This window comes from Mirounga angustirostris, unplaced genomic scaffold, assembly GCF_029215605.1.
Source record: "Mirounga angustirostris isolate CCGP_5_RB_7025 unplaced genomic scaffold, mMirAng1.0.hap1 SCAF_2, whole genome shotgun sequence".
In the NCBI taxonomy this organism is placed as follows: Eukaryota; Metazoa; Chordata; class Mammalia; order Carnivora; family Phocidae; genus Mirounga; species Mirounga angustirostris.
The window spans coordinates 156,111,157-156,129,885 of NW_026991710.1; the positions used below are offsets into that span (position 1 = coordinate 156,111,157).

Sequence of the window (18,729 nt, forward strand, 5' to 3'; positions counted from 1 at the left end):
CTCTTGCATGCAGGAGGCAAGAGGGCTGAACACCAACTACAGGGACTTGGTCTCTATCTCTCATTCTCTCATTAACTTGCTAAATGACTTTGGGCAAATCATTCCGTCTGAGATTCGCCCATCTGTAAAACAAAGGGACTGGGTCTGAGACCTTAAACTTAATGACTCCCGCAAGCAACTTCCTGATTCACTGTATCTGACTCTGACCTTGTCCCTCCCCGTTGTGCACACAGGCTCGAGGCTCCATATCAAATTTCACCTGTGCAGAGCTCTCTGCAGGGAGTCTCCTGTCCTTCTCTGACTCCTGGGTCCGGAGTGGCGTCCCGGTTCCTGTGTCCTCACGCTGCACCGCCCCCCCGCACTCTGGCGGAAAGGGAATCTGCGTGGCCCCTTGACACCCCTCCTCTCCATCCTAGTGCCTCTTCTCTCCTCCAGAAAGAGGCTTTGCCTGACTAGCAAAGGCTTCATTTTTGAAGAAAAGATGCCAGTAAGACAATTTTTGCCTCAGGAAGTAGCGCAAGAAATCCCAAGAGGCAGGCAACCAAGACAGGGTAAAACAAAACTGGAAAGAGACCCAAAGTGCGCCCCCCTGCCCCGTCATGGTTGCGCCCCCGTCTCATCCTGTCTCTCACGAGAGAGCCAGGCCCAAGCCTTGCCACTCACAGATGGAATGCCCTGACAACAAGACCAAGTTTGCTATGGGAATTTTCTGTCCCTGGTAATAAGCAGTCAGACGCTGGTTTCCAACCATGAGACCAGCTTAATTACACTTCAGAGCATATGCTCCAGCAGCCAGTAATAACCACCAGTTTCAAAAAAGATTAGACTTGAGTAGCTTTAATCTGCGTGGATATGCAAGGATAAGAAGAAAGGCAATTGACCCACAGTGTCTGGCAAGTTCTCTACCCACACCTCAGTTATGGGTACTTTCTCCCCTCCAGATTTTTATACAACTACAGACTAGCTCAAGGTTTTATTGTACTGGTGAATTTTAAATGAGAGGAGATCAGGGGAGCCTGGGTGGCTCAGTCGGTTGAGCGTCCAGCCCTTGGCTTTAGTTCAGGTCATGATCACAGGGTCATGGGACTGAGCCCTGCATGGGGCTCCCTGCTCAATGGGGAGTCTGCTTGGGATTCTGTTTCTCCCTACTTGGGATTCTGCCCCTCCCCTACTCACATGCATGTGCTCTCTCTCTAATAAATACATCTTTTTTTTTTTTTAAGATTTTATTTATTTATTTGACAGAGAGAGACAAAGTGAGAGAAGGAACACAAGCAGGGGGAGTGGGAGAGGGAGAAGCAGACTTCCCACTGAGCAGGGAGCCTGATGTGGGGCTCGATCCCAGGACCCCAGGATCATGACCTGAGCCGAAGGCATACGATTAATGACTGAGCGCCCCATAAATACATCTTTTTAAAAAAAATAAATAAATGAGAGGAGATCAGTCCATTCTACGAACTACATTTTAGCAATTATGTTCACTTGATTCAGCAATACATATTAACCACCTTCCACACCAGGCTTGTCTCATATCTCTTTTCTGTAAGGAAAAAGGATTAGATTTAGTCTCCCAAAATTATATGAACAACACAGCCTGGCTGGCCAAAACTCACTGAACCATTTCTCCAATTGGAAGGTAGCGAAGAGCATTGAGTTAAATCTCAGGCTGAGAAGTTATAGAGTATGTTTAACATCACCAAATATCTCAGAATTTCCGGCACAGTCCCACTTTCAGAAATGTTCCTCCTTCTGTCCCCACAAATACACTCTAACTCATCAGTTTTCAAGTCCTGATTATTGGTTGAGAAAATATATTAGAATGTGGGATGTGGACTTGTGCATATTCAAAAAGTGTAGCTGGGTTGTTAGTGAGAAGGGAAATATGGGTATTACATTGGTCCAATCATGTCTAAATCAATGCAGAGGCGTCCGCCCCTCCAGCCAGCGGAACTCACGTGGAACAAGGGAGATGTGCTGCTAGAAAGGAAAGAAGGCCAGAGTTCAGCTCACTGGATCTACTTTCCCAGGCTGGGGAGAACAAATGATCCTGAGAGGCAGCAGAGAATAATGGGCAGAGTACTTATAAACCACTGACCTACGGCAGTTACATTCACACAGAGTTGGGAGGGAGCCCACCAGTCAGCCCCAAGCTGGAGGGCGCACCCAAAAAACAACTTTGGGGCAGAACTCCACTGTGCAATCTAGTTCTTCTAACACTTCCTACCATTAGTGAGCTCTTACATGAAGCAGTGCTGTAAGGGGACAGTCAGGGGCCGTCACAACTTGATGACAAAGCGCCAGGCACTGTCCTGGAAGTTTTATCCAGATTATCTGACTGAATCCTTACAGCAAATGTGCAGGGCATATATAATATCAGTTACCGTTTTAGGTGAAAGTACAACTTAGGAGTCAAAGGACTTGTCTCAGGCTGCAGAATCAGCTTGGAGGCATACCCTGGGCCCAAATCCCTGCCTTCAGGATCTGAGTTCTTTCTGTTTTAGTTTGTTTGTTTGCAGTAACTATTACTGGGTTTGCTATTTTTTTCTGAATATAAAAGTACATACCAAGTAAGGGAGCAAGCCAGACTTTAAGAACCTGCACCTGTCTGACCCCAGTGTCCACAGTCTTGTCGTTTCACTAAGGCGACCACCTCCTCATTCATAATGTTTCCCCCTTTCTGGATCAACCACTGAAAACACACCCACTGAACAGGCTCCAACTGAGGAAGAGCAGTATAGACAAAGACAGAAACTGCTGTGAATCTGCACTCTGCATTGGCAGGCTTCCCCTTTCTTTGCTGGAATGATCCATGCCTCCCGGACTTGAGCCTAAACGAAAGAGACTTGCTATCTGCGGTGAGAAACACTTAGCCTGCTTACTGAGCGCTCAAGGCCACTCCGCCTAAGATGATAACACAAGGCAAAGGAAGTGGCCTTGGATGGGGGGGCAGGGGGCACATACAAGTGAGCTTCACAGACTCCGAGTTGGGTCAGAGGGATGCCAAGTCAAGGCTGCCCAGAAGAAGGATGTCCAGAGAGGCTACCGTTTCAAGCTAAGACGGCAGCAAGAATGCCATGTGCAGAGTCCTGGATGCTCTGTTGGCCTGCACCTCTCTTCATGCTCGCACAACCCCGTGGAGTCAACAAGGCGGAGTTTACATCACTTTCACACGGGGGCGGAATCCAGACGACGCCTGGGAACATCAAGTGACTTGCCCAAGACCACGGAGCTAGCTAGGGCAGGGCCCTGATGAGGCACCAAGCTCCCGAATTTCTAGTCCAGTGTTTGTCTTCTACAGCCTGCTTCCTCCCAAAAGCATAAAGCCAACATCACCAAGCAAGACAGTTAAATGAGACAAAATAATACTAATATAACAAAGAGGGGAAGAAGGCACATGGGAGTTGTCATCATTTCTTTTTCTGCTTTGGAGGAGTGGGTTCTCCCCTCTTCAGCCTGAGGAACTCCTCCCCCCTTTAAAATATATTTATGGTTATTTACAAGTGCGGTTACAGTGCGGCTGCTAAAAATAAATCCCAGCTATCCAAAATCTTTCCTGTCTAGAACAATTACCTGTGTCTACGTGGCTGGGCTTACACTGGTTAGTGGATGGCATTTTCCTCTGACATAAGGCTCTGGATCTACTACATACATTTCTCATGAGCACAGACTGAAAAGGAGAGAACTAGTAAATGTGTTGTAGAGAACTGTGGAGGTTCTAAGACTCTACAAGGGTCCTGAAAGATATCAAACGGGGGGTGCTTGGGTGGCTCAGTCAGTTAAGCGTCCGACTCTTGATTTCGGCTCCGGTCATGATCTCAGGGTCGTGAGATCAAGCCCTGTGTGGGGCTCTGCTCAGTGCAGAGTCTGCTTGAGATTCTATCTCCCTGTCCCTCTGCCCCTACCACACACCTGCCTCTCCTCCCCCACTTGTGTGCATGTGCATACTCTTTCTCTCCCTCTCAAAAAAAAAAAAAAAAGTAAAGATATCAAACAGAACACCTGGTCTCATAATCTGAGGGAGGAAAGGCATGAGAGAAACACAAGTACTGATGCAGATTAGTAAAACTGGTATTTATCTTTATGCAAACTGAAAACTTACAGAATCAGAAAACAAAAACACTGACAAAATCGTGTGTCGGGGGGTGAAAACTACAGATTTGGGGTCCTTTTACCTTTTACCCAGTGAAGCATAATATTTTGAGGTTTGCTACTTTGATGCAAATTTTTGAGAAGGAAGTTCAGAAATTCTGCCTGAAGCTAAGTGTCAGTATTTTAGGAACAGGAACACAACAGAGAAAGTCATGATTAGTAACAAACCCATTTTTAAGTGGATTATTTTTTAATAAATAAGCATGTATCAAAAGCAGAAGCAGATTGCTGAGCCCTACCAAATGATTAAGATTCCCACAATGAATGCCTTTCACTCATCTATAGCGGCTAGCAGACATTTTCAAGTATTCACAATTAACACAATGATTATTTGATTAGCTGTCAAAATCAAGGTGGGAAATGTGCTGCTCTCTGAGAAAAGACAGAGGTCCTCCCTCCCTCCCTCCCTCCCTCCCTCCTTCCTTCCTTCCTTCCTTCCTAGCCACCCATTTCTGCTATTACATAGTGAAATGCCCACGTAGGAAATCTTCACCCTGCGCTTACCCACACCTAACTACTAAGGGATTTTGGAAGCCTAAGTTCACGAATCAGGCTTCCTCTTCCCTGGTTGACTTATTTTTCATTTCTATCCATAGTAGATGGAGCACAGTCACCTGTGAACTGTGGAAGACAGAGATAATGAAGTGAGAACAGTTGTGTCTTAATAAGAAGAAAAGTCTACCTCATCCATATTCTCCACTCTCCAACATTACCGCTTTATTTAATTTTTTTTATTTTTTGTTTACAATTTCTTTCTTTCTTTCTTTCTTTTTTTAAGATTTTATTTATTTATTTGACATGGGGGTGGGACGGGGGAGAGCAAGCACAAGCAGAGGGAGAAGCAGGCTCCCCCCGAGCGAGGATACCCTGGAATCATGACCAGAGTGGAAGGCAGCCGCTTAACCGACTGAGCCATCCAGGTGCCCCAACATTACGACTTTCAAAATCTCATTTCCCAGTCCTTACTATCGGGTATGTTCCGCAACTCACCAATTTCCAGAGAGAATGCGTTAAGGAAGTTCTCCGTGTATATGCATTCCTCATCTATCAGACTTGTTGCATCTGCCGCTAACCAATCAATTAACCAGAACCAGAGAGTGCTTTCAACAAACATACCAGATGATCAATGTAGGCCAAAGGGCTGAAAACAGCGTGTCTGTCCTCATGATTTAAGAACTTACAGGTAGCTCTCTCCTCAATTACACATAAAGAGATCAAAAGATCACTTGCATTACAAGGCAGTATGCCCCAAGGGCCAGAAAATGGGCTCAGCAGTAAGTGTTCCTATGGTCCAGAAAGAAACATTATGGACTGCAGAGTTTAGAAGCTACATTATGAGTAAGAAAGAACTTGAATTAGGCCTTGAAAGATGGGCAGGCAGAGAAAAATCCCGTGCTTTTCCAGCAAACGGGTTGGTGATTTCTGCTGCTGTGATCAATCATGGGTAACAACAGTCCAGGATGGAAATGAAATCCTGCATTAACTCTTGGAAGGCATGCTAGAATGAGCTTCTGATTACTGTTTTTGGTACTAAGCGTCTATTGAGGAAGGTGTTCTCCATAAGTTATTAAGATTGGCTTTTGAGCGTTCAAATGAAGAATCAACACATGACTGAACGAAAACCTAGATAGGGCGCCTGGGTGGCTCAGCTGGTTAAGCGACTGCCTTGGGCTCAGGTCATGATCCTGGAGTCCCTGGATCGAGTCCCGCATCGGGCTCTCTGCTCAGCAGGGAGCCTGCTTCTGCCTCTGACCCTCCCCCCTCTCATGTGCTCTCTCTCTCTCTCTCATTCTCTCTGTCTCAAATAAATAAATAAAATCTTAAAAAAAAAAAAAAGAAAACCTAGATAAACAAAGTCACATAAAGGAAAGAGAATGGCTTCCAGACCATTGGGTCTAATCTACTCCCTCGCTGCACTCATTCACACATCGAAGGAGAAAATATATCTTCTTCCTGGGAATTCCTGGTCAGCCGGGGAAGAAGCTTACAGACGCAGGACCTAGGGATGATTACTTACTTCCAAGTCCCCCAGGAAAGAGGGAACTTTAGAAAAAGGTGTTTGTGCATTCCAATGTCAAGGAAAGAGCGGCTGCCAGGGGACTTGGAGCGTTCCTGGCCTCTTGCAAGACAGCTGCCCAGGTGTTTTCACTCTGATAATATTAAAGGCCAGATCGACCTTTTCCTAATTGCAAACCTACACTCAACTTGTGATTATGGTTTATCATGGAGGGAACGTGCTGGTTCCCGTGTCATTTCCCACTGAGCTGGTGTATCTTATTCGCGTTCTGAGGTCCAACCATCGTTGCAAGACACAGTTCTTTGAGCTGCCCCTGAAAAGAAAGACTCTTCAGACCACTGCTTAATACCACTCAAGTTGCAGAGTCTGTAAGATTCGCTGGCTAAAGTAAAGAATGCTGCCCTCCTGGGAGTCCTTGTGCGGCTGGGTAGTGAAACGCTGACAAATTCCTATTCACCGGGAGACACGTCAAGGCTAAGAGCTTGTCCCCATGTTTCTTCCACCATCCCATGTCATCAGTGACCCTACTCCAGGACAATGAGAATCCGCTGGTTATCAGCCCTTGTACGGTCCAGCTAACATACACCTTACTCCATGCAGAGAGCTAATGTGTTGCTGACACCTTGCAGCAGAACAGAACAGACAGGCCGAGAGCCCAGAAACAATGGACCAGCTTCAAGACCCGGGGGGAAAGCTCACCACATAGAGCTTCCGCCAGATGACAGCCCATTCTCGCAGCGTCGACGTGAGCTCCTGCACCAGCGGGAGCTCCCCAGGAATCACGGTCTCGTGCTGCCTAAAGAGAACCAGACAGATGCTCACTTTACTCTGAGCTGATCATCACTATTTTTCTTGACAGGGGTCATACTCCCCACGGCGCAAAGATGGGCGTGGGGCTGATCTGGCTGGAAATAAAAGGTACCCACTGTGGGGAAATGCGTTGAGCAAACTTTATCACACCTAAGCCTGTGAGAAAAGAAGGGGCTTACCGATGCAACTCTCAAAATAAACCGCTCCTGCAACGGAACAAAGGCGTTGGCCCAGCCTGGACCACCCCATTTCACATCTCTACAGGAGCAATTCGCTGAGCCAGGCCGGCTTCAGTGACTCACGGCTGCCAAACTGGGGGCTCTCGGAGATCTTACCAGCGAGAGTGCCCCACATTTATGTGTACGTGAGCACACCCAGTGAGCAGGTAGCGCAAGAGGAAGGCGAAGGCCCTCCATTCATTCGTTGGTCTGTCTTTACTATCCTGGGGAAGGGTGCCAGAGAGGAGCAATTACAAAAGAAGGACTCACCTCAGGAAAAAAGTTTGTATTCACTTCTCTCGCCCGTGAGAAGTGCAACTGACGAGATGAGAGCAATAATGTACACGAGAAACTCTTTAATGATAATTTGACACGTTCACCATTTTTGAGGGGTCTTTCCAGGGCTGGAACTTACCCTCGGTCTTCCACGGTTGCCTCCTTCAAATGGATGTACGTTTCAGGGAAAATCCCCTACAGAGAGAAGAACGTCGGTTATACAGCCATAAAAACCGCAGGGTAAAGAGCACAATTGGCATCGGGAATGAACGAGGCGGAGGCAGGATACCCAGAGCATCGCCAGAGTGTGCGCTCAGGCTCGCAGGCCCGACCACGCTGACTGTGCCTCCATGAAAGCATGGCTGGGAAGACGGAAGTTAAGATCGGGGTTCACAGAGCACGGGAGAAGTGCTTCGGAAGTGGACAAACATGTCCGGCTCCTAAAACCCTCCAGATCCTAATGCCAGGAGCTGCTGCCCTGAAGGGGTTTCGCATAATTAGTGACATGGAGGGCTATGTACTTAGTGGCCCATAAAATTATAGTGATTTTCCGAAACAATCCCTCCCCAGCACTTTCACTTAAACCAAATGCGCCCCAAATCAATTAGTACTAGTTATCTGGTTATTTTTAGTGCTTCCCAGTCTCAAATTGCTCTCCATTCTATGCTCTTAAGAGGCGATTCTACATCACTGTTGAGACGCTGCCCATGGGAAAACTAAGGCTCCATAAGGGCCTAAGAGAAAGACTGGAAACTGGTCGGTAGAAACTGAAGAAGTGAAGATCAGATCGAACCAACAGAAAGCAAGTCATGGATCTGAGTTTTCCTAAATGCTAACGGCTTCTGTTAACTGTGTGATACGCTCATCGATAAATAGAGAAACTGCCATCTGGAAAAGGCACTGCTGTTCTTTGTTTTAGGGTACTTCGCATGCCAGACCAGAAGAGGTAGGAGAAGAGCCTATTTACCAGGCACCACTGGTTCGACTGCTCCTAGCCCTGCACCTGTGGAGATCAGTGCGACCTGTAGACATTCTCTGTCGGGGCTGGCTGACTGTGGATCACTGTGTACCCAGTGATCCATTCAGAGACAGAAAATTAGTTAATTCCCACTGGGGTCAGTCTTGTGTCTGGCTTCGTGTACTATATTTATCTAATACTCTTCTTTCTCCATCTTAGCCCTTCGCCAATAAAACAGGAAACAGTAAGAAAATCTGAGATTGAGCTGCTCCCAGCCTTGGTGATGACAGGGTAGATCCTGCCACTGCCTGAGTCAAAAGCAAAATGACCATCCTTTCCTGCCTGGCAGGAAGAACCAAAAAAAAAGGGGGTAGGCATGGGGTGTGTAAGTAAGAAAGTACTATGCTGATCTGTTATTGATAAGACCCAGAACACAGAGAGGCAAGGTGACGCTGACCTCTTTCATTATAGGGGCAGGATTCAAAGTGATTTTGGAAAACTGATCAAATAATTAAACAAAAATTCAATGTACACGTAATTCCTGTTGAGCCTCTTTTCTGGTGTTCTGAAGCTCCAAATCTGTCCTTAGGGTGTCTAAGGAACTTTGGGTGTTTCTTCCTTCTGCTAAGCTGAGGTAAATGTCTTGTTGACTGCCACCTTGGTGGAGAACCAGACTTGATCATCCAGAACTCACCTTGAGGGCATGATGCTAAGTGACATAATCCAGGCACAGAACGACAAATACTGTTACGATTCCACTTGCAGGGGGGATCTAGAGTACTCAAATCCATAGAGACAGAAAGTAGAATGGGGGTTGCCAGGGGTGGGGGAGGAATGGGCAGTGGACACTTGGTAAATGATGAACCACTCAAAGCAGTAGTTATAAGAAGCCACATCTGGAGGTTAAAATAAGATGTAACACTGCTTATCCCTGGGAATATCCTTGCAGAAGATTTTTCTCATCAAGAAGGTAAAGAAAGAATTAAGATTTTTGTGCATTCATAATCTGATGGCTGGTCTCCTCCTAATAATTGGGAGAAATCCAAGATAGAAGCATTTGAAATATAAACAATGTCTTAGGTTGTAACACCCAAGCAGATTACAAGCAGATAATTTATACTGAATGTACAGATATGATGACTTTCATTTTAAGAGAATATTTATTTTGTGGCATTACCTCCCTGTTATTTGTAAGCACCATCCTTCCATGATAACATATGTCCGCTTACATCCATTTAATTGCTCTAGTAAATCTGAGCCTTGTAGAATTTTCCTATGCCATTTGACACACAGAAAGGCAGGATAAACCTGAGGGATAGATTACTAATTTATAGCTTATCTCAATTTTGATTTTCCTTTCTCAATGCAACCTACTCACTTGAGAAAAAAAAAAATCAACTAATGATTCTCTAGGTATTGCCCTTATCCACACTTCCACAATCCTGCCAGGATCAATAATCAATTTCTGCAAAGCTCCTGGCTTCTTCGATTCGCAAAACCACTAGCTCATTTTATCACCACTCTAAATGGCTAGGTCGGCTGATAAATGACACCAAAAATTTCCATTAAAATAATAGGCCTTTCAAATAGCTCCTCCCCTAAAGACAGGCAAACGCAGGATAACAGCATTAGGAGAGGATTTCAAATAGGCTGGATCTCTTAATGAAAGGGTGTCAAAGCTGAACATAATTCATGATGACTGAACTTGAATTCCCTTGATGTTGCCTGGAGCTCTCCACCAGGAAGATATTTCAACTTAAAAATCAACAACTAAACGCACCGTCCTCGTTCGTACTATCATTTCATTGAATTACAAAGTTGAATTATCAAGAACTAAAAGAAGTTCTTCCTGAGATAATTCTTCTTATGGGTGAGATTTAAAAAGTTTAAATAAGGGTTTTTAAGAAAATGAAAACAAAACAAAAAAAATTAAAAACACACCCAAGAGCATGCTACTTCCTTTTCAAAGCCAACAACAAGGCTTTAAGCTGGATAGATTCTGATCTATTAGGAGATCACAGGATGCCTTAGAAACCGAGGTCTTCTATGTGCAAAAAGGATCCTTACATACTGTAGCTCTCTGAAAGGGAAAAGTGTGGCGGGGGACCTTGTTCCAACATGATTCACAATCACCAGTTAAAAATCAAGAATTGTGTTTGTTCTTTAAGTTCGTGTGATCTTATCTGAGAATGGGGTTTTGTTCATTTTTTTAAGTTGACATGTTTTTTTAGCAGATTGAGAAGTGGCATGTCTTCCTGCTCTTTAATAAATTCAGAACTTCAAAACGGTTAACTCCAATCACGCTTCAAAATAAGTATCATTTCTATAATTATGAATAAAATAAACAAAGATAGGGCTAAACCCAAACCAAGAAGCAGGATCTATAAACCACATACAAAGATCCTAAAAGAAAGGCTTTTGTCTTACTACGCTCTCATTCATGCCAGAATGTCCCCATCGTCGGTCCCTATTTGAAGGCCTGGAGAAATTAAAGTCAGCAAGAGATTAAATCAAAGTAGTTAAGTTGGAAATGAAAACAGGTGGGAAAACAGAGGAATTGAAGTGTGGGCAGAAGAATTCAGCGTCAGGATTTGGGGAGGGATAAAAGGACCAAAATTGTGGGAGGTGACCCTCACATGACAAGCAAACACCCCTTTATTTTGGAAGATTATTAAATTGTCAATGTTAACAAACGGTGTGTGTGGACACGTACATGTGCAAATAGTGACTTCAGAGCCAAATATATAGAAAGCTTGATCCAAATAGCGCTGGTTTCCAGTGACTACAACCTTGTAGAAAGGGGTTTTCTCTGGGCCCTGAGCAATTTCGATAGTTGTGTGCTCAGATTACTTTATCACATGCCATGCTTGAAAAATAAGAACTGTGGGGTTTGTTGGGTTCTTTTTCTTTTTTTCACTCACTTCTTGATAAATTCTAAAATGTTTCTCTGACCCCTCTCCTAATTAGCTATTTTGCATGTGAACTAACTGTGAAATACGATGGTCCTATCAGGTCCTATCAGGTCCTATCATCGTTGCTCTTTCAAAACAAAGTGCTGACCCGCATTGCTGCCCCAGAGTGCAGCGTCAAAGGAGAAGCCCTGACCTGACCTAAAACTAACTGAGGGCGCATTAACATAACTAACAGATTTTCTTTAGCTTGATGATGAGTAGTTTTGGCACTGGCCACAGGAACCTGCTAGGGTCAGTATTTTTCAAACTCTCTGCCCATGCTGCGATGCATTTTCATGGCAACCCAGTCCTCAACTATATACATAAAATATAATTTAAAATACATTAAAAGGGCGCCTGGGTGGCTCAGTTGGTTAAGCGACTGCCTTCGGCTCAGGTCATGATCCTGGAGTCCCGGGATCGAGTCCCGCGTCGGGCTCCCCGCTCGGCGGGGAGTCTGCTTCTCCCTCTGACCCTCCCCCCTTTCATGTGCTCTCTCTCTCTCTCTCTCATTCTCTCTCTTTCAAATAAATAAATAAATAAAATCTTTAAAAAAAAATAAAATAAAATACATTAAAAAATATGTACCTCACACAGAAGTTTCATGAGACAGTATTTATCACGGCATTCCGTTTTCTTTTCTACTTTTCAGAATTTTGGTTTTTGGAAGATGTTGGTTAACAAGCCACAATGTTGATCTCATGATGTATTACTGGGGTTGGTTGTGAGGTTCACAGTTTCAAAACTACTATTCTGGCTTATCTATTTTATAATAAAGAATAGACTCAAGTAGAAATGGGTAGATGCTTTAGTTCTGGGATGTTAGCACGAGAGCTAAAGGACAAAGAAGAAGCACGGGTCCCCCCTGAAGGAGATAGCCGACAGTAACAATGTCACTGTGTCACCACCCTGCTGAGCTGGAGGAACAGGGAGCAACAAGCCTGCAAGGGCCCTACTTGGTGTGTGAATTCACCTCTGGCCTTTCTCCTTAAGTTGGCTGGTGGGAAATATGGTCCATGGGACTTGTGCTATTTTACTTTTACATTGAGGTCAGAGAATTTGTTTTCAGATCTAAAGAACAGCCATCCCAGAGAACACAAACTAGGTCTAGAGACAGCAAGGAGCAGAAAATGGGATCAGGTAGCATAACACAAAACTAGCAGACAGATTCAAATTTAAAAAGTAAACGATAAGCCATACCTTTTTAGATTTATTTTGGAGGGTATATCCTCTGTACCAACCTGCCGGGGAATAAGAAAACACAATCTTTTATGTTATCTGAGATAATATAAAGATATGAGCAATATGCATCCTCATATTCTATTGGAATACCTGGATGGCATCCAAGAGGCAATTAGCAGACTAATTAGAATATGAACATTTTAGTTGATTACACAATCAAAATTTACACAATCAAAATCCAGATCTATATTAGAGCTTTATTCTCTTCATAGGTAAAAGATTTAAAATTCACATAGAACTTCGCCTCATCTCTGCTCCTTTGAGAAAGGACAGAACAAAAAAACAAGACAGAAGGCAGCTCAACCTCTTAATACCTTAATACCTTAGACATTCAGTAAGCGTTTTTGCATGAATGAAGAAGGTCTTTTATCCATATATATATACATTCTACAAGTCACCCTATACTACTAAAATAAATACTTTAAAATAATTTATATAGTCTCTCTCTTATCTAAATTCTCAGCTGAAGCACCACTCTTCTGGAACAATTTTAAACTGGAATGGTAAATCTTACATATATAAATATTTGCACCTAACAGAGTTGAAATAAACAAATAATAAAAGAACATTTTAAACAATTCTTGGCAATGCTATTCACACCCCTGACAATAAAAAAATTTGTTGGCTTGATGAGGCTTTAAATAAAGCCTTTAACTTCTTTATAAAAATTTCAATAAATACACATACATCTATGGATGCTTTTCCACCCTCTATCTGATAAAGGGAGTACACAATTTAATTGATCCATAAACAGATAACTCATATTAAATATTTATTGAACACTCATTAGAAGTAATTTACTGTAATGATTTCCCTCATTCCCATGTCCATCAGGCATCAACTTGGTCATCTTGCCTAAGCAAACTGGCTATAAGTGGTACATATGTGTAAAACAGCCATCTACATACAGTGAGTAGATGCAAACTGTAATTAAAACTTAAGGCATCTGCCAATAGAGTTCTAGAACTATCTTGCAATTTGTTCTACATGAAATCATCCAGAAAGGAGAGATACAATCTGTTCTGGATATGTTATAAGAACAAAGTTGAATTTACCTTGATCATAAATTTAAGAATATTTTCACAAATTTTTAAACTGTCAGTATTCAAAATTTAAAGAATTTTGCTATTTTTTTGTTTTGTTTTGTTTTGTTTTACAGGAAAGAACAGGATACTATGCTGTGAAATCGTTCACAGTTTTCTATCAAGGCCCACGGTTGAGAAAAAGACATTCAAACAGGAAACACTGCTCCCAATTTCGGATGTCAAAGTGCACGAGAGAGCCAGGTGTAAGAACACCCAGCTAGACATCGCTAGCTGGTTCTGTGGCCACAGGGAAGTGTGTTTGCATGAATGACTGGTTTCAGGCTCATCCTGGGGCGGGGGAGGGGCAGGCAAGAGGAGGAACATGGTCTCTTCCAAGCAGTTTCCACGTCCCTGTGTCCTACAAAACCAAGATGCAACAGTTTGGACTTTGCTCCACTGTCACAGGGGAATTTCTCTGTCCTTGTGTAAACAGTATTTTTGCGCAGCCATTCATCACAGAATTATGCTTCCAAAACCTGTCATTTTTGTTATTTTTTTAAAATTAAAAAAAATTTTTTTTTTAAGATTTTAGTTATTTATTTGACAGAGAGAGACACAGCGAGAGAGGGAATACAAGCGGGGGAGTGGGAGAGGGAGAAGCAGGCCTCCCGCTGAGCAGGGAGCCCGATGTGGGGCTCGATCCCAGGACCCTGGGTTCATGACCTGAGCCGAAAGCAGACGCTTAACCATCTGAGCCACCCAGGCGCCCCCCGAAACCTGTCATTTTTGAAAAAAAAAATGTTTTTTTTCTTTACCTCCTAAGTCTCCTCTAGAATTGTGGTTTGTGTAAAACCCCTATCTAAAGGCACAAAATTACCACACTGAATTTGTAGGATGTTCATTTTGCTTGGCGTTAGGTACTAGCAGAATCGTGTCTATCTCTGGGGTTTTACTCATATGCTGTCAGGACCCCATAAATTCAATTGCTAATAACTGCAAGGGATACAAGCAAGAACCCAGTGTTCCAGTTGATCCCAATATTTAAGACAGGATAATTATAGCTAAATATGGTATGCTTTTAAGGCTTCCAAATGCGTCACGGTGCAGAGAGATAGTGAAGGCTCTATCAAACAAGCACCTACAACCAGTAAGGAGTGTGAACTGGGGGGAATCTCGGATGCTTTTTAAAATTAGTACATTATTAAAATGAAGAGAATAGTAGGGGATGGTGAGTCCAGAGGGCCAGTCTTACCCAGAGTTAGGTGAAATGTCAGTCTCAAAGAGTGAGTTTGCAAGCCCACAGATACATAGAACAGACTGGTTGGTGGTTGCCAGCGGCAGGGGTGGAGGTGAGGGCGAAATGGGTGAAGGGGGTCAAAGGGTTCAAAGGGTACAAACTTCTAGTTATAAAATGACGAAGTCATGGGGATGTAAAAGGTACATGATGGCAACCATAGTTAATAATACTGTGTTGCAGATTTGAAAGTTGCTAAGAGAGTAAGTCTTAAAACTGCTCATTATGAGGAAAAAGAATTTTGTAACTACATATGCTAATGTATGTTAACCAGACTTATTGTGATGAACATTTTGCAATAAACACAAATATCCAATCATTGGGGTGCCTGGGTGGCTCAATGGGTTGTTTAAGCATCTGCTTTCCGCTCAGGTCAAGATCTCAGGGTCCTGGGATGGAGCCCACCCCCCCCACCCCCCCCACCACAAAAGGCAAATATTCAAGAGCATTCAGATCTTGAGTTTAAGCAAATGAGTGGCCATAAGTAATTCTTTGGGATAGGAAGACTGAAAAAAGGAAAGCATTGGGGGATGGGAGACAGAAGCAAGACATGTATCTTGGCCCTTCTCCTTCCTTTCCTGAACAACTGAGCCCTGAGCCATGAAGTGGGACAGGGCAACTTAGGCATCTGCAAGGGGGGTGGGGACGGCATCCATACAGGGGGCCAGACTGCCATGGCGTGTCAGAACCAGGCAGAACAAGGTGGGCATCCATGGGGGACAGGGGGTCCGCAGGAAGAGGGTGAAGAGACGGGCATCCACAACCACGACTTCAGGGCGAGGTGGGGGGGACGGTGGAATGACATGAGCTATCAGAGAGAGAACAGACTGAGGAGGGTGTCCATGTGGAAGGAGGTGTGGTCATGAAGATGGATTGATTACATGCTGAGGAACTGATGAAATAAGTAAATACATTAATCCTGGAAGCCAGGTTTCTTATTGTCATAGGAGAGAGTTACAAGAAAGGGAAAAAACTAGAATGAACCTGAGATGCTGGACTGGACTTGAAGGTACCCCTGTGTACGTATGACTCCTAAAATAGGTAGACAGGTCAAAATTAATAGATGTGTTAACCTGTATTTATACACAGATGCACATTATCCCTGGCTCTGCTGATACATACTGGTTCTTCTTCTTATTTTTTTTTTTTGACCCTGAGAAAGATGATGATGGAGAGCTCAGAAAAGAAGCCATGTAAGTGGCCGGGAGAGCAACCAGTCCTGGACGGAGCAGGAGGGCAGAGGACTCCATGGAGAACAAATCCAAGAAAGCAAGTGGAACCGCGAAATTGTCTCATTCGTCTGAACATATGAGAAGGAGGTAAACACTTCTGGATACGAAAAAGAAGTAGGTCCACAGAGAACCAAGAAAAGAATTAACACCTCTAGAAAAACATTATTCAAGCTAGGAAATAGAATGAAGGTACAGCCCACAGCATCTGCTACTTATACTACATAGACTCAGTAATCTAAATAATAACTTTGAAAAAATTATGATGTATCTATACTGGGAGGTCTCTATCAGACACAGACAGGTATATGCATGGCTGGCAGGAATTTTAAGAGAGCTAAATCCTTATCTTCCATTAGAAGCAGTTAATAAATGAAAATTGAAATATCAAGTAAAGAAGCACAATTCTTTAGAAATGAAAAAGCATATACCACAACAAAGGGCTGAAAGAGTTGAAAGTAGAATCAGAAACCAAGAGGAGGTGGGAAGAGACGGCTGTTTATCATAAACTTGACAGGAATGACTTGGCCTTTAAAATTATATGCATTTATGACAATGATAAATTTGAAAATGAAGACAAAAAATACAGCTAATAAGTCCTGATAAGCCAGGACTAGAAAAGGCAAAATTATAGAGAAAGAAAACAGATCAAGGCTGAGCTTGGTGTGAGGTTGGTACAGGGGACATGGGAGAATCTGGGGGTGCTGATAAAATTGTTCTCTATCTTGTAGTAGCATTTCAGATTGCATGCATTAGTCAAAACCTGTATGCTAAATAGGGTGAATTCAACTCAATGTAAATAATTTTTTTTTTTCTAGATGAGATACCACTCTACAACCACTTGAATGGCTAGAGTTAAAAAGATGTTCTCTATGAAGAGTTGCTACAAATATGGGCAATTAGAATTCTCTCACATTGTTTGTAGCTACACATAAGATTAAACATACATGCACTATATGTTAATTAACAAAATTTAAATTAAAAAAATATATATACATATGACCTATGACCTAGCAATATCCCCACTTCTAAGTATGCACCCAAGATCAGTAAAAACCAGGCACCCGGGTGGCTCAGTCTGTTAAGCGTCTGCCTTCGGCTCAGGTCATGACCCCACGGTCCTGGGATCGAGCCCCACATCGAGCTCCTTGCTCAGCGGGGAGTCTGCTTTTCCCTCTCCCTCTGCCCCTCCCCCTGCTCCTGCACTCTCTTTCCCTCTCTCTCAAATAAAAAAATTAAATAAAAAAAAGATCAGTAAAAACTTACATTCATAAAAATACTTTACAAGAATGTGAATCGAAGCTTTATTATTAGTAGTCAAAAACTGGAACCCATTGAAATGTCCATCAATAGGAGTATCGACAAACTGTGGTATATTCACATAATAGGGTATTACTCAGTGATGAAAAGGAATGAACTACTGTCATAAGCAACATCCTCGATGAACCTAAAAACATTACGTGGAATGAAAGAATCCAAAGACAACAGACATGCATAATTCCATTTATATAAAGTTGAAGAGCAGGAAAACCAATGCATGGTGACCTTCCTTGGAGCAGTAGTTGCTTTTGGGGGTGAGAATTGTGTAGAAGAATGCAACAGGGAGCTCTTTGGGGCAAGGGAAATATTCTATAACTTGATTGGAGTATCAGGTACATGGGGTGCATTCATTTGTCAAAAGTCACTGAATACCTGAGTGCATTTTACTGTATATAAATTTTATTGCAATTTTTAAAAGCCATACAAAATTTTACACTATCATATAAGCATTACAAAGTAAGCCCTTCAAGGTGATACAGAATTCCATGATAGTGACATTGCTCAAATATTACTAAATATTTTTGTCTGAAACTGCCTCTGAAACCAGAGTGAGCCATGTGTGAAAAATCACGGGCCCATTTCTCCATCATTTTTACTTTTTATTGTGCCTCCTTAAGACATTATCCCTATTCCCCCCTCACTTTACGTGCCAAAGCTAATCTGCAAATAGCAAAAACCAAGTTTTGCTATTTCCAAAAGATCAATCACAGATTGGAGATTCATTTACTCATTCAACAGAGAGATGCCAAGAGAGCAAGACGTACAGTGTCTCCATCCGTCTAAGTCTTGCTTTATCGTGGGAAGAAAAAAACCACATACCTGTAAACACCCAGCAAATAAACAAAGTCACTGCACAGGAGGCTAAAACATATTAAGGAAGGACAGTACTGTGGGAGAGGGATGGGCGGGGGTGGGGCTACTTTGGAAAGTGTGGTTAGAGACTCTTGGAGGAGCTACTGGAGCCAAGGGCTTACATCGCTAATGTGGTCATTCATTTATTATACATAAAAACACTGAACACCAGCGGGCCAGACCTTGTCTTCAAGGAGGAAGCAAACAGATCCATAAACAAATAATTGAATACAAAGGGCTCCTAATGGGCAGACTTGAAGACACTGGTGTACAAAGGGAGAATTATGAATATGCTAAAGACTCTGAAGGCAATTCCTAAGGGGGACTCAAGACTGTCTGAACCATAAAAGCATTATTTAGATGTGTAACTCATGGAGAGTTTTGTAAA

At 43.0% G+C, this 18,729-nt stretch overlaps 1 protein-coding gene across 6 annotated transcripts in view; it reads right to left on the reverse strand.

Annotated features, from left to right (window-relative positions):
* Window positions 1–18,729, reverse strand: part of DOCK5 (dedicator of cytokinesis 5) — a 216,986-nt gene that overhangs the window by 130,728 nt on the left and 67,529 nt on the right. For all 6 annotated transcript variants that reach the window (XR_010409659.1, XM_064585368.1, XM_064585369.1 and 3 more), the window contains exons 3-5: window positions 12,580–12,620; window positions 7,610–7,665; window positions 6,866–6,962 (exon numbers count right to left, since the gene is read on the reverse strand). Coding sequence is in view for 5 of the 6 variants with exons in the window: in XM_064585368.1 (XP_064441438.1) it covers window positions 6,866–6,962; window positions 7,610–7,665; window positions 12,580–12,620 (194 nt within the window). In the remaining variant the exon portion in view is untranslated. The remainder of the gene's footprint in view (window positions 1–6,865; window positions 6,963–7,609; window positions 7,666–12,579; window positions 12,621–18,729) is intronic.